The 23,158-nt window shown below is 32.6% G+C and overlaps 1 protein-coding gene across 1 annotated transcript; it reads right to left on the reverse strand.

The window, feature by feature from the left end:
* Positions 1-7,593: 7,593 nt before the first annotated feature.
* Positions 7,594-15,662, reverse strand: LOC134719733 (glyoxal reductase-like). Its single transcript, XM_063582693.1, has 7 exons — positions 15,612-15,662; positions 13,204-13,413; positions 11,349-11,477; positions 10,954-11,061; positions 10,249-10,467; positions 9,269-9,416; positions 7,594-7,725 (listed from the first exon to the last, which is right to left on the reverse strand). The coding sequence occupies exons 2-7, from the start codon at positions 13,392-13,394 to the stop codon at positions 7,663-7,665; spliced, it is 858 nt and encodes a 285-aa protein (XP_063438763.1). The 5' UTR covers positions 13,395-13,413; positions 15,612-15,662; the 3' UTR covers positions 7,594-7,662.
* Between the last annotated feature and the right edge of the window lie 7,496 nt (positions 15,663-23,158).

Raw genomic sequence — 23,158 nt, forward strand, 5'->3', positions numbered from 1 at the left:
TTTTCAACAGAAAGAGAGTTGCGATTGTCTGGTTCTTTCCGTTTTGTTTCATAATAAACCCATCATAGATACCTGGACTAAATTTAGTATAAACACCAGACTCGCGTTTCGTCTACAAAAGACTCATCAGTGACGCTCGAATCCAAAAAAAGTACGAAGTTGAAGAGCATTGAGGACCAAAATTCCTAAAAGTTTTGCCAAATACAGCTAAGGTAATCTATTCCTGAGGTAGAAAAGCCTTAGTATTTCAAAAAATTCAAAAATTTGTAAACAGTAAATTTATAAATATAACCATATCAATCAAGTGCTGACTACTGGGCTTGTGATACCCACGGGGAAATAAATCTCCACCAGCAGTGGCATCGACCCAGTGGTTGTAAATACAACCATCTTAGATACATTAGTTAGTGTTGACAAGTCCTCTATGCAAATTAACCTTATTCATATCGTTGTGAAAATCTTCTCTTCATATGCAGCAAAAATAAAAGAGCAAACTAATATCTTCAGTAATCTCTGTACATTGTTTAACAAATTTGACTGCAGTTCTCGTAGTTCCACACTGTTTTTATCTCTGTGCCCCGGCTTTTCTACCAATGAAATACTATATGTGCAGCTAAAAGTGCTGAAAATAGCGTTCGCAACCAAATAATCAATCAATCAATGTACAAACTTTTATTCATTGTCTGTACTCACTTCAGAATATCCCGAAAGGTATTGTCATCAATATCAGATATTGTTATTTCTCCCTCTTTCGGGCAGAGACCCCTCAAACATGGTATGGAAGACGGTACTTCGGCTCGACATCATGAACTTGTGTGCGTTGATGAGTGTTCTGTCATGTCCAACTCTAAATGTGACGTCACACATGATCTCATTCTGTAGCATATACATCATACACTCAGGTAAACCTTTGTTGTCACGCCAGTCTGTTATATTATTGGCATCCATCTTGAATAAAATAAAATAAGAAAATATTCCAGTTTCATAAAAACCGGACAATAATATACGATCTTATACCTGGTAAACCAGAAATTGACATACAATTCCAAAAACCTGTTTGGTGCATTGATTGGTTTTTTTTTTATCTTATGTCTTATGTTAACTGTTTTCCTTTAAACTTTTCATTTGAAATGGACTAATGTCTTATAACGTGACTGTCGTTAACAAGTAGTGTATAAGTCGTAATCAAACTTGATATTGTTTTTCAGTTAATACACAATAATGTTAATATATCTGCAATAGGGAGGAAATGAAAGAAATAAATGACTAATGAAACAAATGTATAATACTACAATTTTATGATTTTTTTATGAATTTTTCAAAGTTTTTGTTTTGAACTCAATGAATATGATGATTATGTTGAAAAAGATTTTTATATCGACAGCGAGTTAAAATCTGAAAAGAAGACGAGGGTGAACTCAGGTGTTCAGAATAGGAAAGCAGATCATGCCACTCTGCACCCATCGTTCTCCTCGTGTACATGAAAGTACATATTGGGAATAAATTATAAACCGGTGATGTCACATGATTGGAAAAGAGGATGGAGTCTGTGAAAATATGAATTATTGAATTACTGTGAACGAACTTGTGTGATGATGTCCATACATATGTTGATGATTCCTAATCACTTGGTAAACAGTAGAATACCGCTGTTAAAAAGTTATACATCGATTTATAAAGAACACATTCGAGAAATAAACTAAACCCAATGAAACACGTGATCTATCAGAAGAAAACAACAGGACAACAATAACACCGAACTGCACTAAAAAGCAACCACCAACCCCAACATAATCAAAACAGACATTGGCACTCATACCACCTCTTCTTATATTTATTTAATAACAACTGTCATATTCCTGACGTGGTATAGAACGTTTTAAGAAACAAATGGTAGGTTGAACCTGGTTTTATAGCCATCAAAAGCAATAGCTTTGCATGAGAGAGATACTTTCTTAAAGACTTTGTAGTAGCATTATCAGTTTTTAAAATTGTCTGTAATTCAATAGTAACTCGATTGTGACATTACTGAATGATAAAGGCAACAGTAGGATACCGCTGTTCGAATTCATAAATTGATTGGGAAAAAAATCCGGGTTACAAACTAAAACTGAGGGAAAACGACTTACAAATGTATTACCGAATTCCGCTTTGTTTGAGAGACACGTTGAGTATCACAGATGGAACACCGGTTAGGGTGGGGTCCGTGTTGCCTAGTCATGAAGTGCTTGGTTTTCTATGTAATTGAATGCAATTATTGTTGTTGTTGTTTGTTTTTATCGGATTTATTTTTAACAAAGTTTATTGACGACTAAATTTCAAATTCAACATAAGTTGAAGTGTTTAACGATTTATACATCATAATGATCTAATTATAAGTCATTGGAATATTGTCAAATACTAACAATTTGTTCCGATATCGACATTTAGAAATTGATACAATTTATTTCAACATATGTGTTTTGGAGTGATGTATCGTTGACCGTAGATCCCTTTAATGTTTTTGATGATATTTTTTTTGGTTGGTGAGGGATGGGGGTTGATAGCTATAGGGTTTATTTAAGAAGAAAAACATTCGGATATTCTGGGTTAATGGGACTTTTAACTCATTTCGTAAATCGTTGGGAAAATGATAATGTGCAAAGATATAATAAGATTTCTACTTTTCATTTTCGTATGAAAAAGGCAAACTAACAAAAATACTGAACTCCAAAGAAAATTCAAAACGGTAATCAAACGACAAAGTCAAAAGCTCAAAACCATAAAACTAATAGATACACACTGTCATATTCCTGACTGGGTGCAGGCATTTTCCTATATAGAAAATGATACTTTATCCATCTTTACACAAGGGGGTATGCTGAATTTAAACTTTATACGGATAAAATCAGATTGCATCTGTTATAGTGAATTAATAATTATTTTGAAATTCATTAGAGATTCAATTACAAAAAAACAAACCGTATTCATATGTATCAGTTTTTGACTTCCTTGATCTGTAGACGCTTTTGATATAGCGTAAGTACACATATAATAATCTTTTGTATTATCATGTGTGATATCAGTTGATAACTTCAGGCCAAACAACTTAAATGTTGATGATTTACGTAAATCGTTTGAACAAACTTAGATTATCATTTATTGTTGAAATACGTATCTGGTTCAACAAAATTGATATCATTTATGTTAATTTAACATGTGCCTTTGCAATTTTTAATAGGATCCTGATAAAATTTAAATGTAACGTCCAAGGCCATCTGAATATATTCACAAAGTCTATGGCTTTTTATATAATATCATAATTACCTGCAATTTCAAAATGATACCCGGGTCCCTGTCCGGAAATATATTTTTGTCAGTATTTTTGTGGATAACAATACTTAAGGTCTTTCCTTTCTTAATGAAAAGACCTTCCTGTATTTCGACTGTTTATTGTTATCATTCGTTTTTCTCCGACAAATTTCAAAGTAAAAAAGTCAAAACAATAAGTTTTATTCTATTCAGACGTATGAACAATAAAAATATGAAAATTGTAATTTTAGCATGGAGTCGATACGAGGACAATGTACCTTGATAAATATATTGACTTCGGACAATGACTTTATTCGACGTATTACACACAGTTATCGATATGCAATGTAACATCTGTTTTTTTAATACGACTACGATGCTAGAACTAGACCTATTTGTTGATCTTTCAATGCATTTGTATGTAATGGTTTGTGTATACATTGGTTTACCAGAGACTAAAGTGTTTAATATAAGATCAATTTTATATAAGGCAGAATTTGCCAAACCCGCGAATTCAAGAAACCACGGAAAAAAAATCAGTCTTCAATCCACAAATTCAGAACAACGAAAATAATTTAATCTACAATAGTGATAGTGTATAACGTTCTCCAATGTCAAGCACAAGGGATGAAAGCCCAGATTGGAGGGAGGGTAAAAGTTTGTCGGAGTGTATGACGTACACATTGAAGAGTGAAATTAAGTGTGACGTCACATAAAGAATAGGAGATGACAAAACTCCAGTGAAGGCGCACAAGTATATTTCGTCAACTCGAAGCCAAGTGTTTCATACAATGTTCGAATAACCGATGTCAGAGACAGGAGATATAGATATACCAGATATTGATACAAATACGTTTGATCTTATTTTAGAGTAAGTAAATGTTTTCCGTTAATTTTTATTACTGATATATAATCAAAGTGCTTGTAAGCACTGAACGGTAAAGATTGCGGTTCAAATTATCAGTGGGAAGTAGAATTAATAATTGCATTGGTTGTTGTTGATTTAACAGCTCTTCTAGACAGAGGAAGATAACTCCAATTTTTAAATTGAGATAACTTTAAGGTGGCAGAAACCAGTTATTTTACAATAAATCTTTAGAATTTCATGGATTTAAGATTTTAATTTCTTCAAAATTCATCCAAGCTTATATACATATAAAATGTATGGTTTCAAGGAACTAAGATGTGTGCGTGCTTATGTAAATATATAGAAAACCTTTAAATTTGGGTGTCTGTCCAGTATGGAGATTTTGAAATTCATAAATGCCTTGCAAATATGGCAAAAAATGTGATGCTTTGATACCAATCTAATCCTCACCTGCAGAATCCTGCTAAAAGCCGACAAGAATTTTAGCCAAAATTCAAGAGAGAAATGATATTCAGTGAATTAGAGCCTTGTCTGAACCTATCCTTACCATCAAAATCTCAAGATATTTTTGTTTAAATAAAACTGAATTTTTTCACCACTTTGATTGGATGCACTCAAGTGAGGAGACCACAATTTTGACATCTGATTGGACCTGTATGTGAAGGAAATCCCAAACCTGTGAATGCAACTACTTACTTGTGTAGTACAATAGCCTAGAATTTACATTCAATTATTTTTTCAGTCCACATGATGCAATTATATACCTCAATACTTAACTATAACAAAATTTCTGCGTGGGACACATGATCTGGTACACCAAAACTGGTACCTGCCACCTAACAACGACATCGTTTATAATTTTAGAGAAAATATTAGATTCCAGCACCTTGTAAAAGTTATGTAATTTTCTTGACAAGTGTAAAATGGTTTTGTACCTTGAATATCTGAGCATATATTGCATCGATAAATTTCTGGAAATGTAGGAAGTATAGAATGTTATGATCAATGTACTATATTTTGTGAATCAAAAAGGTAGTGATAAGTCTTGGAAGATTTAGATATCAAGTCAGTCCCATACGGTTTTGATTGCATTTCATGCAATCTTTTCCTATAAACCCACCGCATTTCGTATTAGAGATTCATCAGCGAAGCCTTAATAAAAAAAAGAGTGAACAAGCAAAATTAAGTACGAAGTTGAATAGCATGGAGGACCCAAAATTTAATTATTTTTTTTTAAATAAAGCTAAGGTAAAATTCTCGGTGTATAAAATCCCTAGTATTTTGAAGAAAAAAAGTTTTGAAGTTAATTTATAAATTATATTAATGATAATTCACAGAACTACTGACTGCTCGGTTGGTGATGGTTTTCTGAGAAAGCGGTAGGGGAAACCTCTTTTAGTGTAACAATTCTTTTTGGGATCCTCTTCGCAGTCCGCGTTTGAACTAGAAAAAAACCAGAGACACTTATTTGTATTTAAACACATACATTTTTTCATCCTCGCTTTTCTTTGCGCTGTTTCTAATTTATATATTTTCTGACAATTTACATACATTGTTGTATATTGTATTATTTAATGCATACACTAGGAAATATTCATTGCGAGTTCCTTTGAAAAACAATTTCATTGTTTCAATGTGTACCATACAGTTTGGTAAAATCATAATACCGTATTTTTACAGATATATTTATACTGACAGGAGCATTATATCAAACGATAATGTTGAGAATGTCCTTTACGGTGCAGAGAAGTACATGCTAACGAGTTTGAAAAAGGCTTGTGAAACATTCCTCAAGGAAACCCTCTCATCTGACGTTGCTGCAAACTACCTTGAAACGGCTTACTAATATCATATGGACGAACTCAAGAAACTTTGCGTATCATACCTAAAGGAAAATACCAGAAACTGTTTACAACCGGACCACACAGTGAAGCTTCCCAATGAATGTATAGAAATCATCCTAATGTCGGACTAAGGTTACCTATAGTTGTTAATGTTTGTGTCATTTTGGTCTTTTGTGGATAGTTGTCTCATTGGTAATTATACCACATCTTTTTTTTTTATATCTAACTTGTTCTGAGACCGAACTTTCATGTTTTTTATGAGATGGATGGAAATGCAATGTCACACAAATAACCGTGAAAGCAACGGAGAAAACATGCGAGAAATGGCCAATAAATTACTCTATTTAGTTAGATTTCTAGAAGTTGATATGATGTAATTTTCTGAGAATGTTTCCAAATCAGGTGTTCTGAATTCCAATGAGATAATATCAATTTATCAATCTCACTTTGGAGAAAAGAATGACTTATTTCCCAACCTTCCAAGAAATCCGTACGGAAAAAAGCAATTTAGAAGCATCACAAACCGATTTAGTGGTATGCATTTGGAAAGGAGTACTAAAGGATTACATGCGTTATCCTTCTACACAAGTAGAGATGTTTGGTTAACTGGTGTCGTTATATGTTGTCCGTTTGTCGATTGGAAAGAGCAATCAGTCTCATCTTGTACACTGAAATCTGAACTCAAAGTACTCTCTAATAACAACAGTCCTGTTGCCAGTTTGGTGAAACAGTTTCAGTTGTCTGGAGAGAACGGTGAGATGTATGGTGAATGTTACGATATGATTCTAAAGAACAAACTTAGAATTGATGCTAACCAATTATATACATGCACTTTAACAATGGAAAGTACCAAAACAACTTCTGTGGAATATATGTGCTATTTTGGAACTGAGGGCGTTCAACAGACTATAAATGACGGTTTAACGGTAATTTTTCAAAATTCACAAAGATCCAAAGCTGGAACAAACATTCGACAGGGTCAGTTTGCTGGATTAATATTCGACGTTTGTTGTACAAAGGAAAATTAAATGCTGTTTATTTAAATTATAATTGATAAAAGATGTACTAACCTGATCGTACTTGGTAGTATGTGAACTTGATTTAAATAAACAGATAACTCACAAAAATACTAAACTCCTAAAAAAATTCAAAAAGGAAAGTCCTTAAGAAAATTGACGCAATCAAAATCTCAAACACATCAAACGAATGAATAACAACTGTTATACTCCTGAATTAGTACAGGCTTTTTTTATGTAGAAAATGGTGGATTAAACCTGGTTTTATTGCTAGTTAAACCTCTCACTTGTCTGACAGTCGCATAAAATTCTAATGTATTGCAGACGATGTGTTAATCAAACAAACAGACATTCTAGGTAAACATGTCCATTATAGGGGTACAGCAGTCAACATTGGGCTAAAATCTTAATTACTCAAGGAACAATAAATATATTAACAAACATTTATCATTAAGTACAGAGACACGTCAAATGTAAGAAAGAAATACAAACAGGTTTCAAGGAACTCCGATTCGAATGAAAATAAGAAGAGGTCGGCAAGCCTGAGGAGAGGCAAGCTTTTGAAAGTGCCCAATGCTTAATATCTATTTATCATTTTCTTTCATATAAATACAATTGTTCTTAAAACAGAATTAAATATATATCATCCTGTCCAAGGTACGTCACAGGGGTTCCATGGTTTGCAGGATTTGTCGGGAGAATCGTCCTGAAAAAAAAAAGAATTCATTATAGTGGACTGAAGATGTCTGAAAGTAGTATTTTTTTTACTTAAACTTTTGAATATATTTTGTACAACTAATTAATTCTAACACTGGAAACTGTGTGTTATTATGTTTTTTTTTAAGTGGTTTTACGATCGTTTACATATATAAAAAAAGAAGATATGTGGTATGATTGCCAATGAGACAACTGTCCACAAGATACCAACATGACAAAGAAATTAACAACTCTAGGTCACCGTACGGCCTAGTTTTATTACTTTAGAACTATATGTTAAAGGTTGCACTTTGTAAATACAGCTGTTTCTCAAACCACGCCTCGTTTGGGGAGATTTAGAATATTCATAGAAAATTAATTTTGTTTACACACTGGTTTCCAGTTATGCTCTCTGTGTTCCATCTCATAGAAACATAACTTGGGAATGTTACCAGTAAATATACATGTGCATATTGTTTACATTGAAATCTGTGGTAACCCTTCTTTCGAGGTAGGGGTAGTTAAGAAAATTAGTGTTAGTTTAAACTCTGAAAAGTTCAGGGCATATAACCGTTGAAAACATGCCGCACAGCCTATATTTTGACCTTTGAAAAAAATGGTAGTGCATATGAACTTTTAATTCTAGGATAATTTTGTTCAAAACTTAATAGTAAAAGTGGTACAGTTTTAGCCGTAAAAGGAGTTCCTATGGGAAATGGCATTGTCAATATTTACAGAAATGCAACCTAAAACAGTGATAGACGATTGATATTTAGCTATATATGTTTTATGTTATTCAAGATCATGGTACTTTATGAGACAGAGCCGATGAGTCAGAGGTTTCAATAAAAATTTGATTTACGAAATGATACTCCACAAAAAGAGAGATTACAAAAAAATAACCAGTCGAAAAGGCAGCAAATAACATTTTAATGTCCCTGATTTGAATGAACAAGGATCAAACTCAAGATTGCTTAATATAAAGACAAAGGGTTGCTTCTAATTTTCAAAGAAGTTCTAGCAACATTAACGTTATTTCCCAGTTTATAAACGAGCATTTGTATAATGTCGATAGATAAATTCCTATTATAAACAAGGCGCGAAAAAAATGTACTTTTTCTGTTTTCGATTGATTTTTTGGTGTTTTTTTAAAATTCGTTTGATATGTTTTTATCAATAGAAAAAAAGGGATATGGGTTATCCATCCATGACACAAAATCAGTATCTGCACAGCAAAAACACAAATAGCAAAGGACCAGAGCTTTAAATTGAATTTTGGTCTCAAAGCAAAAAAAAATAATTAAAAACTCTGACTTTACTTCAAATTTTAAGACGGCCCCTAGCTTTTTACTGTTTTTTTTAATACCTTAATTATGTTTTACTTGTTTTTCCTTTATTTTACCCAATTAGAAAGCAACGCCAAAAAGTGGCTGAGCAAAACCTCTCCTCACTCATATCACCATATCTTCGTCATTTAATGACCAATCAAAACCTGTACTCACTAATATTGCCATATTTTCATCATTTATTGACCAATCAAAATCTGTACTCACTAATATTGTCATATCTTCAGCATTTAATGACCAATCAAATACAAGCATATTTTCTTCTATTCTATCAGAATGAACAGATTTAGGAATTGTTATGAAACCATGTTGCAAACTCCATCTAATAAGAACTTGTGCTGGGGATTTGTTGTTTCTGAAAACAGTGGATTTGTTTATATAGTTAGGAAATAGCGTAAATTGCACCAAGACAGACAAATTGAGTTTAGTTAAACATATTATTTATCGTGGATTGAGAAACAAGTTTTGCAACTTATATGAATCCCTTTTAACTTTGCGGATGCGAGTGTTGCCTTGTAGCGGCATTAGCCTACTCTTTTTCGAAATCTACAAGGTTGCCTTTTACGTGCAAGAGATATGGCTCTCTCTTAGCACGGGTCAGCCATTTATGGTCCCTTTCTGACGGACTACCATCGTTTCCTCAAGACCATACTCGCAAATGATCTCAAGGGTGAGACGAAAACTCAGTCCCTGAAATTTCCATCCCGGATCGGGAATCGAGCCAGGAACCTTTGTGTTAGTAGTCCTATGCACTAACCACTACACCACGATAAAATGAGTGGAACAGATCAATAAAAACTCAGATATAAAAATTACATGATTTAGAATTCACTTTCATCTGCTTTTCATTGGATGACAATTAACAATTACAATACGATGAGTAAGAAATAAGGAGTTTTATCCCAAATATTATCGCTCATTGTTTCCAATATGAAATTATGCATACATAAGATTGTTCTTATCTTAGTCTGTGTTGTATTGCAAATTACTTTTCACTTAGTCTAGATAGATTTCATATTAATATAGTTGTCCTGTTTTTTTTAGTGTATTTCTCTAAGAAAATTTTCCTGTCTAGTCCTTTTCTTCATTTGTTTTATATTCGGTATTTGGATGTATTTCCGCTTAATAAATAAAAAGTTACTTCTTGATTATATCCAATATATGTAACTATAATTGTGTACACAAACCTTTTTGCAATCTCACAAAGTGTTTCGTCATCAAATCTTTGTCCTTTAACGAGAGGAGCATATCCCATGACTGCTATATTATTGTCTCTACAGTATTTAACTATGTCCGGTTTCTGTTGCCATGGATGCAGTTCTATCTGATTAACTGATGGTACCGGAAGTCCATGAGACTTTATACCCTCTAAATGTTGGATACCAAAATTAGATACACCTACTGATCTATAAGGTAATACTCCAGTTACCATGGTTACATATATATATATAAAGATGTAGATAGTAATGATTCTATGAATATTTATTAATTGCATACTTTTCTATGTTATTACATAAACAAAACAGATTTGACATAATTTATAATATACATGTTCATGTTCACAGTTATCTTCACAAACGGAGAAGAAAAATAGAACAACGCTTTGTTTTGTTGCCGATGTTAATTGTTTTACAAAGTACCAGTAAGACTTTTAAGACTTTTAATACGAAGCACCATCTCAAAATTCAGTAATTTGCAGAATTATCTCATTACATAGAGAATTAATTTAAAATAACAGTTAGACAAACATGTGGTACATAATTATTTGAAAAAAAAGATGTAGTATAATTGCCAACGATCGACAGCTCTCACCGAGAGACGTAAAAATTAACAACTTTAGACTATATATATTATAGGTACTTAAATCAAAATGTTGATATAGGATTACCCACCTAATAAGACCTTGTTCTTTCAGTTCTAACATGGCTTTGTATGTTTCGATTATTTTTCCACTTTTTGGTGAGTGCACTAGGTAAAGATCTATACATGGTACATCTAGCCTGAAACATAAGCATAGGATTTTTTTAGCGAAATATGTTTTGAACGAGAAACTTATTCACTTAACATGGTATTATCGCCAACATTTGTCAATCTTTTTGCGGGCAATGAATGTTTAAATGCTCGTGTGATTTTTAAACAAATGTCGCATTTTGATATTACACGGAATTTCTTTTGAGCCGTCTCTCTCTCCCTCTTCTATTATCAACCATGCCTGATACGTCTGTTTGAGATACTAACCTGGGTACCATTTTTAAACGTATATATAGTGTCATTGAAAATTACCTACTTTTCCAAACTTTCTTTGAATATTTTCTTGCATCGATCGTAACCATTTTCACTGAGCTTTGTGACAATAAACACATCTTCTCTGTTTAATCCGGATTTCTTCAGTTCTCTTCCGACATCGGCTTCATTCCTGTAACAAGAGACATAGGATACAATAAAAACATCTTCTCTGTTTAATTCGGATTTCTTCAGTTCTCTTTCTACATCGGCTTCATTTTTGTTAGAAGAGACATATGTATTGTTTTTCTGTAACATAAACGAGGAACAATGTTTATAAAAACGAAAACAACTCTCCACAAGAGACCAAAATGACACAGGAATTAACAACTATAGGTCACCGTACGGTCCTCAACAATGAGGAAAGTCCATACCGTTGTATACATACACATGTCTCGTGGTGTAAACAGATGAAATGATAAAAAGAGCGAGTATCATACACCAATAGACAACTATGTTATGCACTGAATCACGATTCCTCAAAAGTTTTGAATGAAAAAAAAAACCCTATCATTAATACGCCATAAACAAATAAAAAAGAAGCACACATAACATTTATAACCACTAAATTAAATGAGGCTACTGACATGGTCTTTGCTAAATTTGGATTTTTGTGATCTAAAACTTTCATTCTAAAATAAAACCTTTCGCAGTACATATAGTTTACACATCAGATCACTAATATGTAACAGATCACAGTAAAATACATTGTAATAAAATCTAGTACGGGATAATAATTCACTTTAAATTAGTGTGCTGTATCATAACATGCTATATCAGTTTCTGAGGCAAACCTGAAATTATAAAATAATACTGGAATGCAACCGAGATGTATATCAATGTATTATTCATGCTTGACTATGCGGGATATACACATTTGCAGGTACGTCCGATTGGAATGGGACATTGAATCCGCTGTCTCGTGTAAGGATGACCTGTTGTAAAGCCAAATTTCTGTCCCTTCCTTATATACTCCCATTTTCCAGTGGCAGTCCAAATTTTGCCAACCTTCATCCTGTGCAACCTCCATTGCAGGACCTGCCATATTTTGTTGACTGTTTAATTGTTCCCCTCCTGAACATGCATGCAATATTTGTCACTGGACAGTAAGCAGACTATCATTCAAATTTGTTCTCGCCCTGGGCATGCATGGGATATTTGTCACTGGACGCTAAGCAACCTACGATTATTCAAATTTGTTCTCTTCCTGTCCATGCGTGAAATATTTGTCACTGGACGATATGTATCAAAACAATAAGTTGTCATCCAGAACATGCACAAAATAATTGGACGACAAGCAACCAACAATCAATCAATCAAAACATTATAATGACCCATTATTATATATAATTCTCCCTATCCATAAGGTCTAAGTTGTAAAACAGAATATCATAAAATTAAGAATGGAAATAGGGAACGCGTCAAAGAGACAAGCTGACCAAATAGACGAAAACAGCTCGATTACACCGATAGGTCTTTAACACAGCGCGAATATCTCGCACAGGGATGTGGGCTTCAGTTGAATTAGGTGTATTGTTTTTTTTTTGGCTTCTGTGTTTCATTATCATCAGTTTCCTTAGTTCATATTGTTTAAGTTTTGAAGATATTAAAATGAGAATATATTTACATTGATGCAATATTCCTCACGTACGTAAATGTATAAATGTCTAAGTGATGAAAAAAAAAGATGTGGTATGTTTGCCAAGGAGACAACTCTCCACAAAAGAGAATGACGCAGAAATTAACAACTTTAGGTCACCGTACTGCCTCCAACAATGAACAAAGCCAATACCTCATAGTCTGCTATAAAAGGCCCCGAAACGACAAATGTTATAGTTTGTATTTATAAAGTTACTTACTCGTACATTTCAGCCGTGTCTATCATTCGATATCCCTTCTGTAATGCGAACTCTACGGCTTGTTCTGTCTGTCCACCCGGTCCTGGCGTTGCTCGCCACACACCAAGTCCAAACAGTGGCATACTTACGCCATCATTTAGTGTTATCTTAGATGTTATGTCTGTAGCTACTGATGCCATTCTTCTTCTCATAATATAGTGGTATATGGGTCTGTGCAAATATCAATAGGCGTTGACTATTACGTATGTATTAAAGATAATTGTCGAAATCAGAGATTTAACTAGTTCTTAACACAATCGTTTTGTTGGATTAAATATAAAAAAAAAAGATGTGGTATGATTGCCAATGACACAGCTCTCCACAAAAGACGAAAATGACACAAACATTAACAACTATAGGTCACCGTACGGCCTTCAACAATGAGCAAAACCAATACCACATAGTCAGCTATAAAAGGCCCCGATAAGACAATGTAAAACAATTCAAACGAGAAAACTAACGGCCTTCTTTATGTAAAAAAAGGAAAGAAAAACTAATATGTAACACATAAACAAACAACAACCACTGAATTACAGGCTCCTGACTTTGGACAGGCACATACATAAATAATGTGGCGGGGTTAAACATGGTAGCGGGATCCCAACCTTCCCCTAACCTGGGACAGTGGTATGACAGTACAACATAAGAACGAACTATAAAAATCAGCTGAAAAAGGCTTAACTCATCAGATAGACAAAAAATACATATACAATATAAATGATTGGTTTTTTTTTATTATGAATGAGCATTATTTTTTATAATCTGAGTAACAAAAGCTAATATTTGCATTCTCTAGATAATAATGAAAATTAGATAGTATGTACGTATTTGCATGTATATTTCTGTTACTATAAGTATAAGGAGATGTGGTAGGAACTATCCGCCAAAGCTCAAAGGAAGTGGATGTAAGCAATTTGCCAGCCGTCTAGGCTTCAACATTTATAAAAACACGTAGGTTCATTGTTTAGCATTTATCTAAATGTACATATAAATTAAATGATATATTTATATTATTGTTTTGTCATACACGCACATCAGGTTGATATCGTTGCTAATCAAGTGTGATTTATTGATTTTTAATAAATAAAAATGTTTTTGAATTATCATGATTATTGTAAACACATTTTATGCTATTAAAAAAAATTGTTAATGCGGACATCATTTCTTTTAAATATGCATTATTATCATATACTTAGACAAAATAACATATGATTCTTACTGTATGATAATAGCATTAAATTAAACGTTAATTCCATATTTTTCGAATTGGTGCTTAGCGGGCTGATATGAAAAGTTTATCACATGCTTCGATTGTTATCACATGCCTTTCCGTAACGTTATCGCATGGCATTCCGGTGATACTCGGCAAATTCCGGAAAATACACCTCAATGCTACGTTTTCAGTGGAAAACATTACAAAGTAATGTACAAAACAATTATTTAGATACTGGAAAGTATGTTGTGTAAAATAATAAAAAAAAACCAAACAAACAAACAAACAAACAAATGAATAAATAAACGCTTTTTTTTAAAAGTTTCAAACACAATTTAGAAAATTACTTTAAAAAAAATGACTTTTCGAAACAGTGTTCATTATAAATATTGTTGAATAACTTTTCTTGTCGGTTTGTACATAGTTAGATATTTTTCTCTTCTGTTTGGATACAATGTATACGATAGAAAGATTTCATATCGAATGTACCGTAAATTTGGGGTCCGACATCCGTAAACTGTTCACTCTTTGAAGTTCTATTTTAGAACCACGTAAAAGAATCAATATATAAATAAATAAATAAATAAATAAATAAATAATCTTTATTTTAAGAGGATGATCCCATTAGTTAAAACTAATCTTCCTGAGAGTCCTCAAAATAAAAATACCAATATTATATGAGTTTGTTATTTTTCTCCATTGTTGAAGCATATGATAAAAAGTTCATAACATGTCATTTTTCATATCGCATGTATTATCAGCCCTAGGTTCAATATCAGCCCAAGAGCCGCATAGCCCTCGGTCAATATCAGCCCTCGAGCCATGCGGCTCTTGGGCTGATATTAAACCTAGGGCTGATAATACATGCGAAATGAAAAATGCCATGTAATAATCTGATAATATCTTATTATATAGTGAAGCTGCGTCGGATATAAACCGAGGCGACCTTATATTTCGGGTTGATAGAATGTTACCGAAGTATGAATATTGAGTTGTTAAAAGAACACATAAAACATACCGAATTTATCTTTTATTTAGTATTTGAATGTTCTTTAATCAAACATGGCCTTGTACATGTGTACACACGTTTACTTGCATAAGCCTTAGGTTGATTTCTATCCTACGCAGCTCAAGTATGAAAAAAGCAACAACTCACATGTGTGAACCTTGTCAAGTGTTGTGTGTGTAATGGTTTATTTACCTAACACACACTCACAGGTAAATGTCAGATATGATTTCTTTTTATCTCCCTTTCGTAATAATACTGATTAAATGTATTTATAAACAGGTCAGGACCACTACATTTTATGTTCTCGCACATGTAATTGTTTATTTACATGTGACGCAATTTATTTTTACCAAGGTTTTTGACCTAAAAAAAAATACACATTCAGTACAGAAAGAAGTGTTTCAATGAAAGTTTCGTGTTTTTCTAGGCAGATATGATTTTGCAATAACATTATACAAATTTAAAAGAGCTCAAATGATTTTCTTACTGGACAGTGGTCACTTCATTGGATATTTCACTGTGTCATGTCGTGAAATTAATGCTGGTTCAATTCATAACAATGCACAAAACCGGTTCAACTACTTTTGCAAGGCGAAAAAAAGGTCGAATCGTGAAGCCAATAAACAATATTTTTTTAATTTGAGCATACAAATTGAAGATTACGTTATATATTTTACATTAAATATATTTGCAGAATAAAATAATTGGTAATGAGAGTCCCAGAAAATATATTAATTGACTGTTTTCCCACTAATTCCACGTGTTTTAAGTAGTACTTTACTCGTAGTAGCCCACAATGCATTGTAGTTCATTGAGTCGATTGGTCAGTTTTTCAAGGCCATGTTGGCCTTGTGTTTTGGAAATTACTATGCAAATGTATTCTGACGTCAGAAAATCTAGAGTTTGACCTGATAAAGGTTACCCGGGAACACGTGTATTTTTTTACTTTTAGCACGTGTGTTTAAATCAAAACATGTTTATGTTTAATTTGATTGGACAATCAGTAAGTTATTACCGGTTTAAGTTATATCACTCATGATAACTTCATACTAGAATTTTAGCGCTAAAATTATAATAAGAAAGTAGAACTGTCATTCGAGGTTCGCCTATTCGACAGTAAAGGTTCGTTTCCCACCCACCCACCCTTTTTTAAGCCTTCATATGAATGTAAAAAGTATGTTATGTAGAAAATAGTTGATTATATACATGTATGTGTCAGTGTATATAAAGTGCGAATCCAGCTAGTTAATTTTCACTGTCATATGCGGGTATGTCTATTGTAGAATAAAGGATCATGGGAAAACTGTATTTGTTTACGTTTTGAAAATACCAAATTAATTGATTTGAAAGAAAGTTTTTACATATTTTCATTATGATATGTCTTTATTATGTACAAACATAGCATTAAAGTTCAGATAAGTGTTATACAAGCAACATAATGTAGCAAATCGATTATTGAAAGCGGGTCCATTTTAACTATAGATGCGATGAATGGTCACTGTTAGTGCAGTCATTTCTGATGTGGATTTTTCGAAGATGCGAGGAATTTTTATTGTAGAATTATGTGATAAATGCACTTTGAATGAAAAAATGCAAAATGAAAAAAATTAGTTGATGACTTTAGGATTTATGATGAATGTGTTTTAAAATTGAAATACAAACTCCTCATTCATTCTTTATCAAATATATAGCTTTTCAAACTTGTAACAAATACGCGTCTCAAAATGTCATATTGCCAGTATTCTTCAAATTAGGTTTTTCCTTGATTTAAAAAAAAAATTAAAAGATATTTTTGTATTTTTTTAAGTCAAAGATTGATATGGCGGAGTTTAAGTGCAGTATGTGTTAAATAGAGACCAATACATTTGAGGACATTATCTTCCACGCAATAAATACACTTGCATTGCGAACAGAGAAATATGCATCCTGAAACGCAATGGTGACAGAAAAGCTTATAAAAGATTAACTTTCCCAGTTGTACTCTCAACTTCTTCAATTTCCATATTCTGAAAAAGACAGTTTTTGGTAGAATAAATGTTCTTGACTCGATTGTTGCTTGCATGATTTTTACTGTATAAGGTAAAACAGTATGTGACATTAATTATCCAGTCATTAAAACATGAAATGTAAGGTGTGTGGGCGAACTTTTTTGTTTGCATTGGTACGTGAAGTAGATCACCCTCACCTTTGTAAATTATATTGACATCTTTAAACAATATGTATCGGCATAGTATTTATATAATTATTATATTTGAATTAAATTGGGTGTTATCATAATGATTGTACAATAAAAAAACCCAAAGCAAGCACGCTACTAATACGCTGTAATAGATAAAAAAATAAATATATCATACAGTGAAAATGCGCCGCATATACAATAATAATGAATCGCTCTACAGTGAAAATGAGAGAATAGTATCATTATTCGACAGTAAACATGACTCGCATAAAGAAAGCATCATAGTGTAATTTTGTTCAATATGAAGAAACTGAATGACAAAACCTATTCTACGTTATACAACTTTAATAACTGTGTTGAAGTGAATATTTTTTCTACAACAACATCTTACCTGTTATTTATAAAACACCTGCACGATCTGTTCGTGAAATGTTCTAAATATTCACCTATTTTGGTATATATTTCACAGCTATTTGGATTTAGGCGCGAAAAAAAACCCGTTCGCATCTCTTACTTCGTTTTATTAGTATTATCTGTTTCTAAACATATACTTTTTAACTCATTTTCTTCATTTTCTTCCAAAAAATTAAAAAAAAGTTGTCTGTTTATTTATCATTCCACATCAAAAATTTCTGGCATATACAGTGAAAATGATATTTTAGAATCCGCACTTTACATACACTGTGTGTTACTGTAAAGATTTTTTTCTTCAACTTATAGAACATTTTTCTATTGTAGATTGTGTTTATATGTGATGGCAGCGGTCGATGACAGCAAATTGGACATTTGTTTATTGTTTATAATAAAATTAGCTTTCTGTGCTGTCGGGACGAGCTGAAAACCAAATAACGGTTTTGAGTTTTACTTTATAAATGCTTTATGTTCGTTTGAAGTATTGAATCAGAACATAGTATAACGTCTTAATTCAGTGCAAAAATCAACAAGTAATAGCTCGTCAAAAAACTAGGCGTCGCTTAGCTGATTAAAGTTGAAAGTTGAAAGCCAGCTTGCATATCAATCACCAAAATTTAATCATACATGTTATGAAGCAGTTTATCGTTCAAGTTGTGTGTCAAATACGGTCCTTATCGTACTAATCCTTCAAATCACCGTTTTAAATGCTTTACACATATGAAAACAATTTATTTTCTCATCAGTTAAATGTCATAACCATGTTCAAGTTTTTATAATTCTTTTCGTTATCAAATGTACGTTACAGTGAGCGACTGGATTGAATGGAAACAATCTGTCAATCATGCACATGTTTGTGTGTTTACAAAACTTTAGATATGATACTTTGATTCGTTCAACTCGGGTTGACTGGAGTTAAGGTTCATCATAAGGAATTGCAAAATATGGCCGTGTTTTCACCTCAAAATTTACTAGGATTTCAAACAAGCTGGTACGTCTAGGAATGTTTTAAGGCATTGCAGGAACTAGATATATAAAAGTTATATGAAGTCTACGTTCCAGAAAATTAAAAACTTACCTAGATTTTGATTTCCAGTTTTTTCCAGTCTGCAGAAAATAGCAAAATAAACAAACACCCGCTTTCATTTGATACGGTCCACTCAGTTACACAGTTTAAATCACGTATTATCTGCAGATTTCTATTGTCCATCTATTGTCCATTTGAATTAATACTACTCACAACATGTATTAAATGAGGGGAGATTCTGAAACCCCTTTCCCAACTTAGTTTATTTTGATACCTTCTGCAGGAACGAAAAAAACTGGATAACAAAATCTATTTAAGTTTATCACCAGCCCAGTAGTCAACACTTCGGTGTTGACATGAATATCAATAATGTGGTCATTTTTATAAATTTCCTGTTTACAAAACTTTGAATTTGTCAAAAAACTAAGGATTTTCTTATTCCAGGCATAAATTACCTTAGCCGTATTTGGCACACTTTTTGGAATTTTTGATCCTCAATGCTCTTCAACTTTTTACTTGTTTGGCTTTATAAATATTTTGATATGAGCGTCACTGATGAGTCTTATATAGACGAAACGCGCGTCTGGCGTACTAAATTATAATCCTGGTACCTTTGATAACTAATTATAATTTTCTAAAATATAAAATGCATTTAAAATCTATATATCTAGTTCCTGTCATTCCTTTAAACTTTTGCAGGTGCATAGGTTTGTCTGTACTTAGAGTAAAATTTGTGGTGTAAATACGGCCATATCAACCTAAAGGTTATGACGAACCTTAAAAGATCAGTGCTAATACGCATGTGTTCAACCTTTCCGAATTGATTTCAAAATTATGACTATCATAAGTAAAGGGAAAATTCGTATCTACTGAGCATTGAAATGAGAAAAAAACATTAAGCCAATTTACTTGAAGAAAGAAAAGTCCATATGCTTTAAAAGAAGAAAGTTTGTTAGGAAAACAAATCGTTCCAGACTTTTATTTTTGTTTAATCTATTAACATCACCGACATTTGATGCACCCATGAACAAAAATTGTTCACTCCAAAATTTATATTCCCCTTGTTAGTCCATGTCTTTGGTTGTATTTTGTCAAAAAGCAGATATTTTGTATCACTGTCCTTTGTTGTAATCACTTGACGCCATCTTGAAACTTAACTAAATCTACCTTACCTAAACTCGGGTAGGTTCAAAAGGTCAAACTCGGGGATACGATTGTCAGTCGAGTAAACTCGACATACAAGTCTACTGACCCGAGTTGGACGAATCGAATTAGGCCTAGGATAATTCGTCTATTTATAGATAAAAGTTGCCTGTGTACCGATATGCATGATTGATGACAAGGGAAAATCTAATTGCTAAAATAGAGAATTAAATCCGATATTCCCTGGAATTGCAAGAAATTTACTAGGTTTGCATCGTCTCAACTAATCAACGAACTTTAATTAGTAACGTCGCAGTAATATCTTCCAGTCAGGTAGCAAGAAGCATTCAGCTCGCAGACTATCCATCGTTGAATTCTAAATAAAATCTAAGCAGAGATGTTAATAAATGTAAATTTCATGATAAATAAGGGTACAAGAGTACTTTCAAAAAGGCTACTCGACTCTTAGCTGATGAAAATGGAAAGTGCTCTCGCTTTGTAGATTAATTCATTTACTAGAATAGCCACGTGCATCAATCAACAAATTTACCACACACGTGAGGTCACACGTTATGAAGTAGTATTGTTTAACGTTGTTGTTTACTCCAGAAGATTCGACTATTTATAAAATAAGGTTACCTGTGTAAACTCTAATTGCTAAAATATAGAGGACAAATACGATACTCTACGGGATTGAAGGAAATTTACTAGGTTTAGATTGTCCTAACCAATCAATAAACTTTGATTATTCACGTCTCGTAATATCTTACAATCAGGTAGCAAGAAAACTGCACGTACTAACTGTCCATCGTTCAACTCTAGGAGTCGAGAATAACAATAAATACTTTGTTTAACCGTTCAGCTCTTTTTCTTGAAATTCAGCAGACAGTTTCGGATATCTCCCACCTCCTAATAAACAAAAATCAACAAAAAAGTGTAATGGTCAAAATCTTCAGTCGACTCATTACTGGAGTTCTTGCCTTTGGATGACGATTTTCCAATCTTTGATGTGTTATCCTAAAATAAAACTACATGCATAGTAAAAGAAACTTTAAACTATGACTAGACGAAAGACTTACTGTTAGGGGTTTCTAAGAATAACTGTTTAAAATTGATTAAAAAATAATAGATGACAAGCAATGCTAAAACATTAGGGGTGTGCCAAGGTTATAAAATAGATGATGCTGAGAGAGATGACGATGGTGTTTGGAGATACATAATAGATAAAGTTAAAATTTGTATACACGCATGGAGAAGTAAGAAAATAACATTCACATGTAAAACACTTAACAAAATGATACGTTCTCTCTGTTCTTCGAGGATCGAAATACGAGGAATTCCGGAAAGATATACTAAAGAGCTAAATAGTAGTATTTGAAATTTGATATGGGACTGAAAAGTGAATCAGGTAGATAGAAATGTCTGTTGTTTGCATGAAATAAACGGAAAATATGAATGGTAAGTAGAGCCTAAGTTTATAAAATGTTAACAGATTTTTATCGCTTACTGCATGAACAATTGACAAGCTGGAAATTGGCTTCGGAAATTTGATGTTTAATATAAATATAAAATTGTCTTGAGAATGGAAATGGGGAATGTGCCAAAAAGACAACAACCCGACCATAGAAAAGACAGCAGCAATACCTTTGAATTTGAAATGGTTTAGATGCAAACCAACTACCTCAATTTTGTCCGAAAATCATAAATATTTGTTCAGGTTTCATATAGATGATCAATACACCGTCAAACAAAAGTGATATTCTAAATACGAGAATATTTGGAAAATCTTCTATTCTGTTAAAAAATAAACAGCTGCGCCATGAGCGCATGATACGCCCGACGCCTTGTGTGGTTGTCTTATGCAATACTCATTAACAGTTTCTGAGAAAGTTTGAAGCAATAACCATATATTGTTTTTGAGACACAGTGGGACATGTGAAACCCCCACCCTGGTTTTTTTTACGAACAACTCAATATTACTAAAATAAAATTTTGAATCAAAACTAAAAAATATACAGATCTTTAGATTAATATAACACAGTATTGTGTAAAGTTTTAAGCAATAATCATGAATCGTTTTTGAGATACAGCATTACATGTAAAAAAAAACCACCTCCCCCTTTTTTTATAAATTACTAATAACTTAAAAATGAAATTTTGAAACATCACCAAAAAGTATACAGATCTTTAGATAATATAATAAAGGCATGTGTAAAGTTTTAAGCCATAATCATAAATTGTTTTTGAGATATTGCGCGACATGTAAAAAAAAACCCTCCCCCTTTTTTACAAAATACTCAAAAACTCAAAAATGAAATTTTGAATCATCACCGAAAAGTATACAGATATTGAGATTAATATAACTAAAAAGTGTTTAAAGTTTTAAGTCATAATCAAGAATCTTTTTTGAGATACAGTGTGACATGTAAATCCCCTCCCCCTGTTTTAGTAATAAAGTGCTGTAACTCAAAAAGTTGAAATCTTATTTTCGCCAAAAAGTATACAGATCATTTGACCATCATAAGAACAACTTTATTAAGTTTCATGAAATTTGGATAAGTCGTTCTCAAGTTACGGTGCGACATGTTCACTCCAGACAGACGGACAGACGGACGGACGGACGGACGGACAGACAGACAGACGGACGGACGGACACCGGACATTTGTATACCATAATACGTCCCGTCAAAATTTTGACGGGCGTATAAAAACCAATTTGTTATACCCTTCTTTATAAAAAGCGATATTTCAACTATCAAGGACATTTAAAAAAATCAGAAAATAAAGATTGTATTGGCTGTTATGAAATGTAAAGGAATTTTATCGGATAAATTGTATTTAAAATTTTTCTAAAATTAAGCGGACATTTCCGAACAAATTTCTTGCAAATTATGAAATCTAGCGGAAACCAAAATTTGCATAATGAAATGGTAT

This window comes from Mytilus trossulus, chromosome 5 (assembly GCF_036588685.1).
Source record: "Mytilus trossulus isolate FHL-02 chromosome 5, PNRI_Mtr1.1.1.hap1, whole genome shotgun sequence".
Lineage (NCBI taxonomy): Eukaryota > Metazoa > Mollusca > Bivalvia > Mytilida > Mytilidae > Mytilus > Mytilus trossulus.

Bases quoted from the DNA above. Each gene is read 5' to 3' on its own strand.
- LOC134719733 (XM_063582693.1), bottom strand. From the start codon at position 13,394: ATGAGAAGAAGAATGGCATCAGTAGCTACAGACATAACATCTAAGATA. The intron at 11,478-13,203 runs GTAAGTAACTTT...CTCTTGTTACAG, and splicing joins GACACGGCTGAAATGTACGA to GAATGAAGCCGATGTCGGAA. The intron at 10,468-10,953 runs GTGGGTAATCCT...ATTACCTTATAG, and splicing joins AAAGAACAAGGTCTTATTAG to ATCAGTAGGTGTATCTAATT.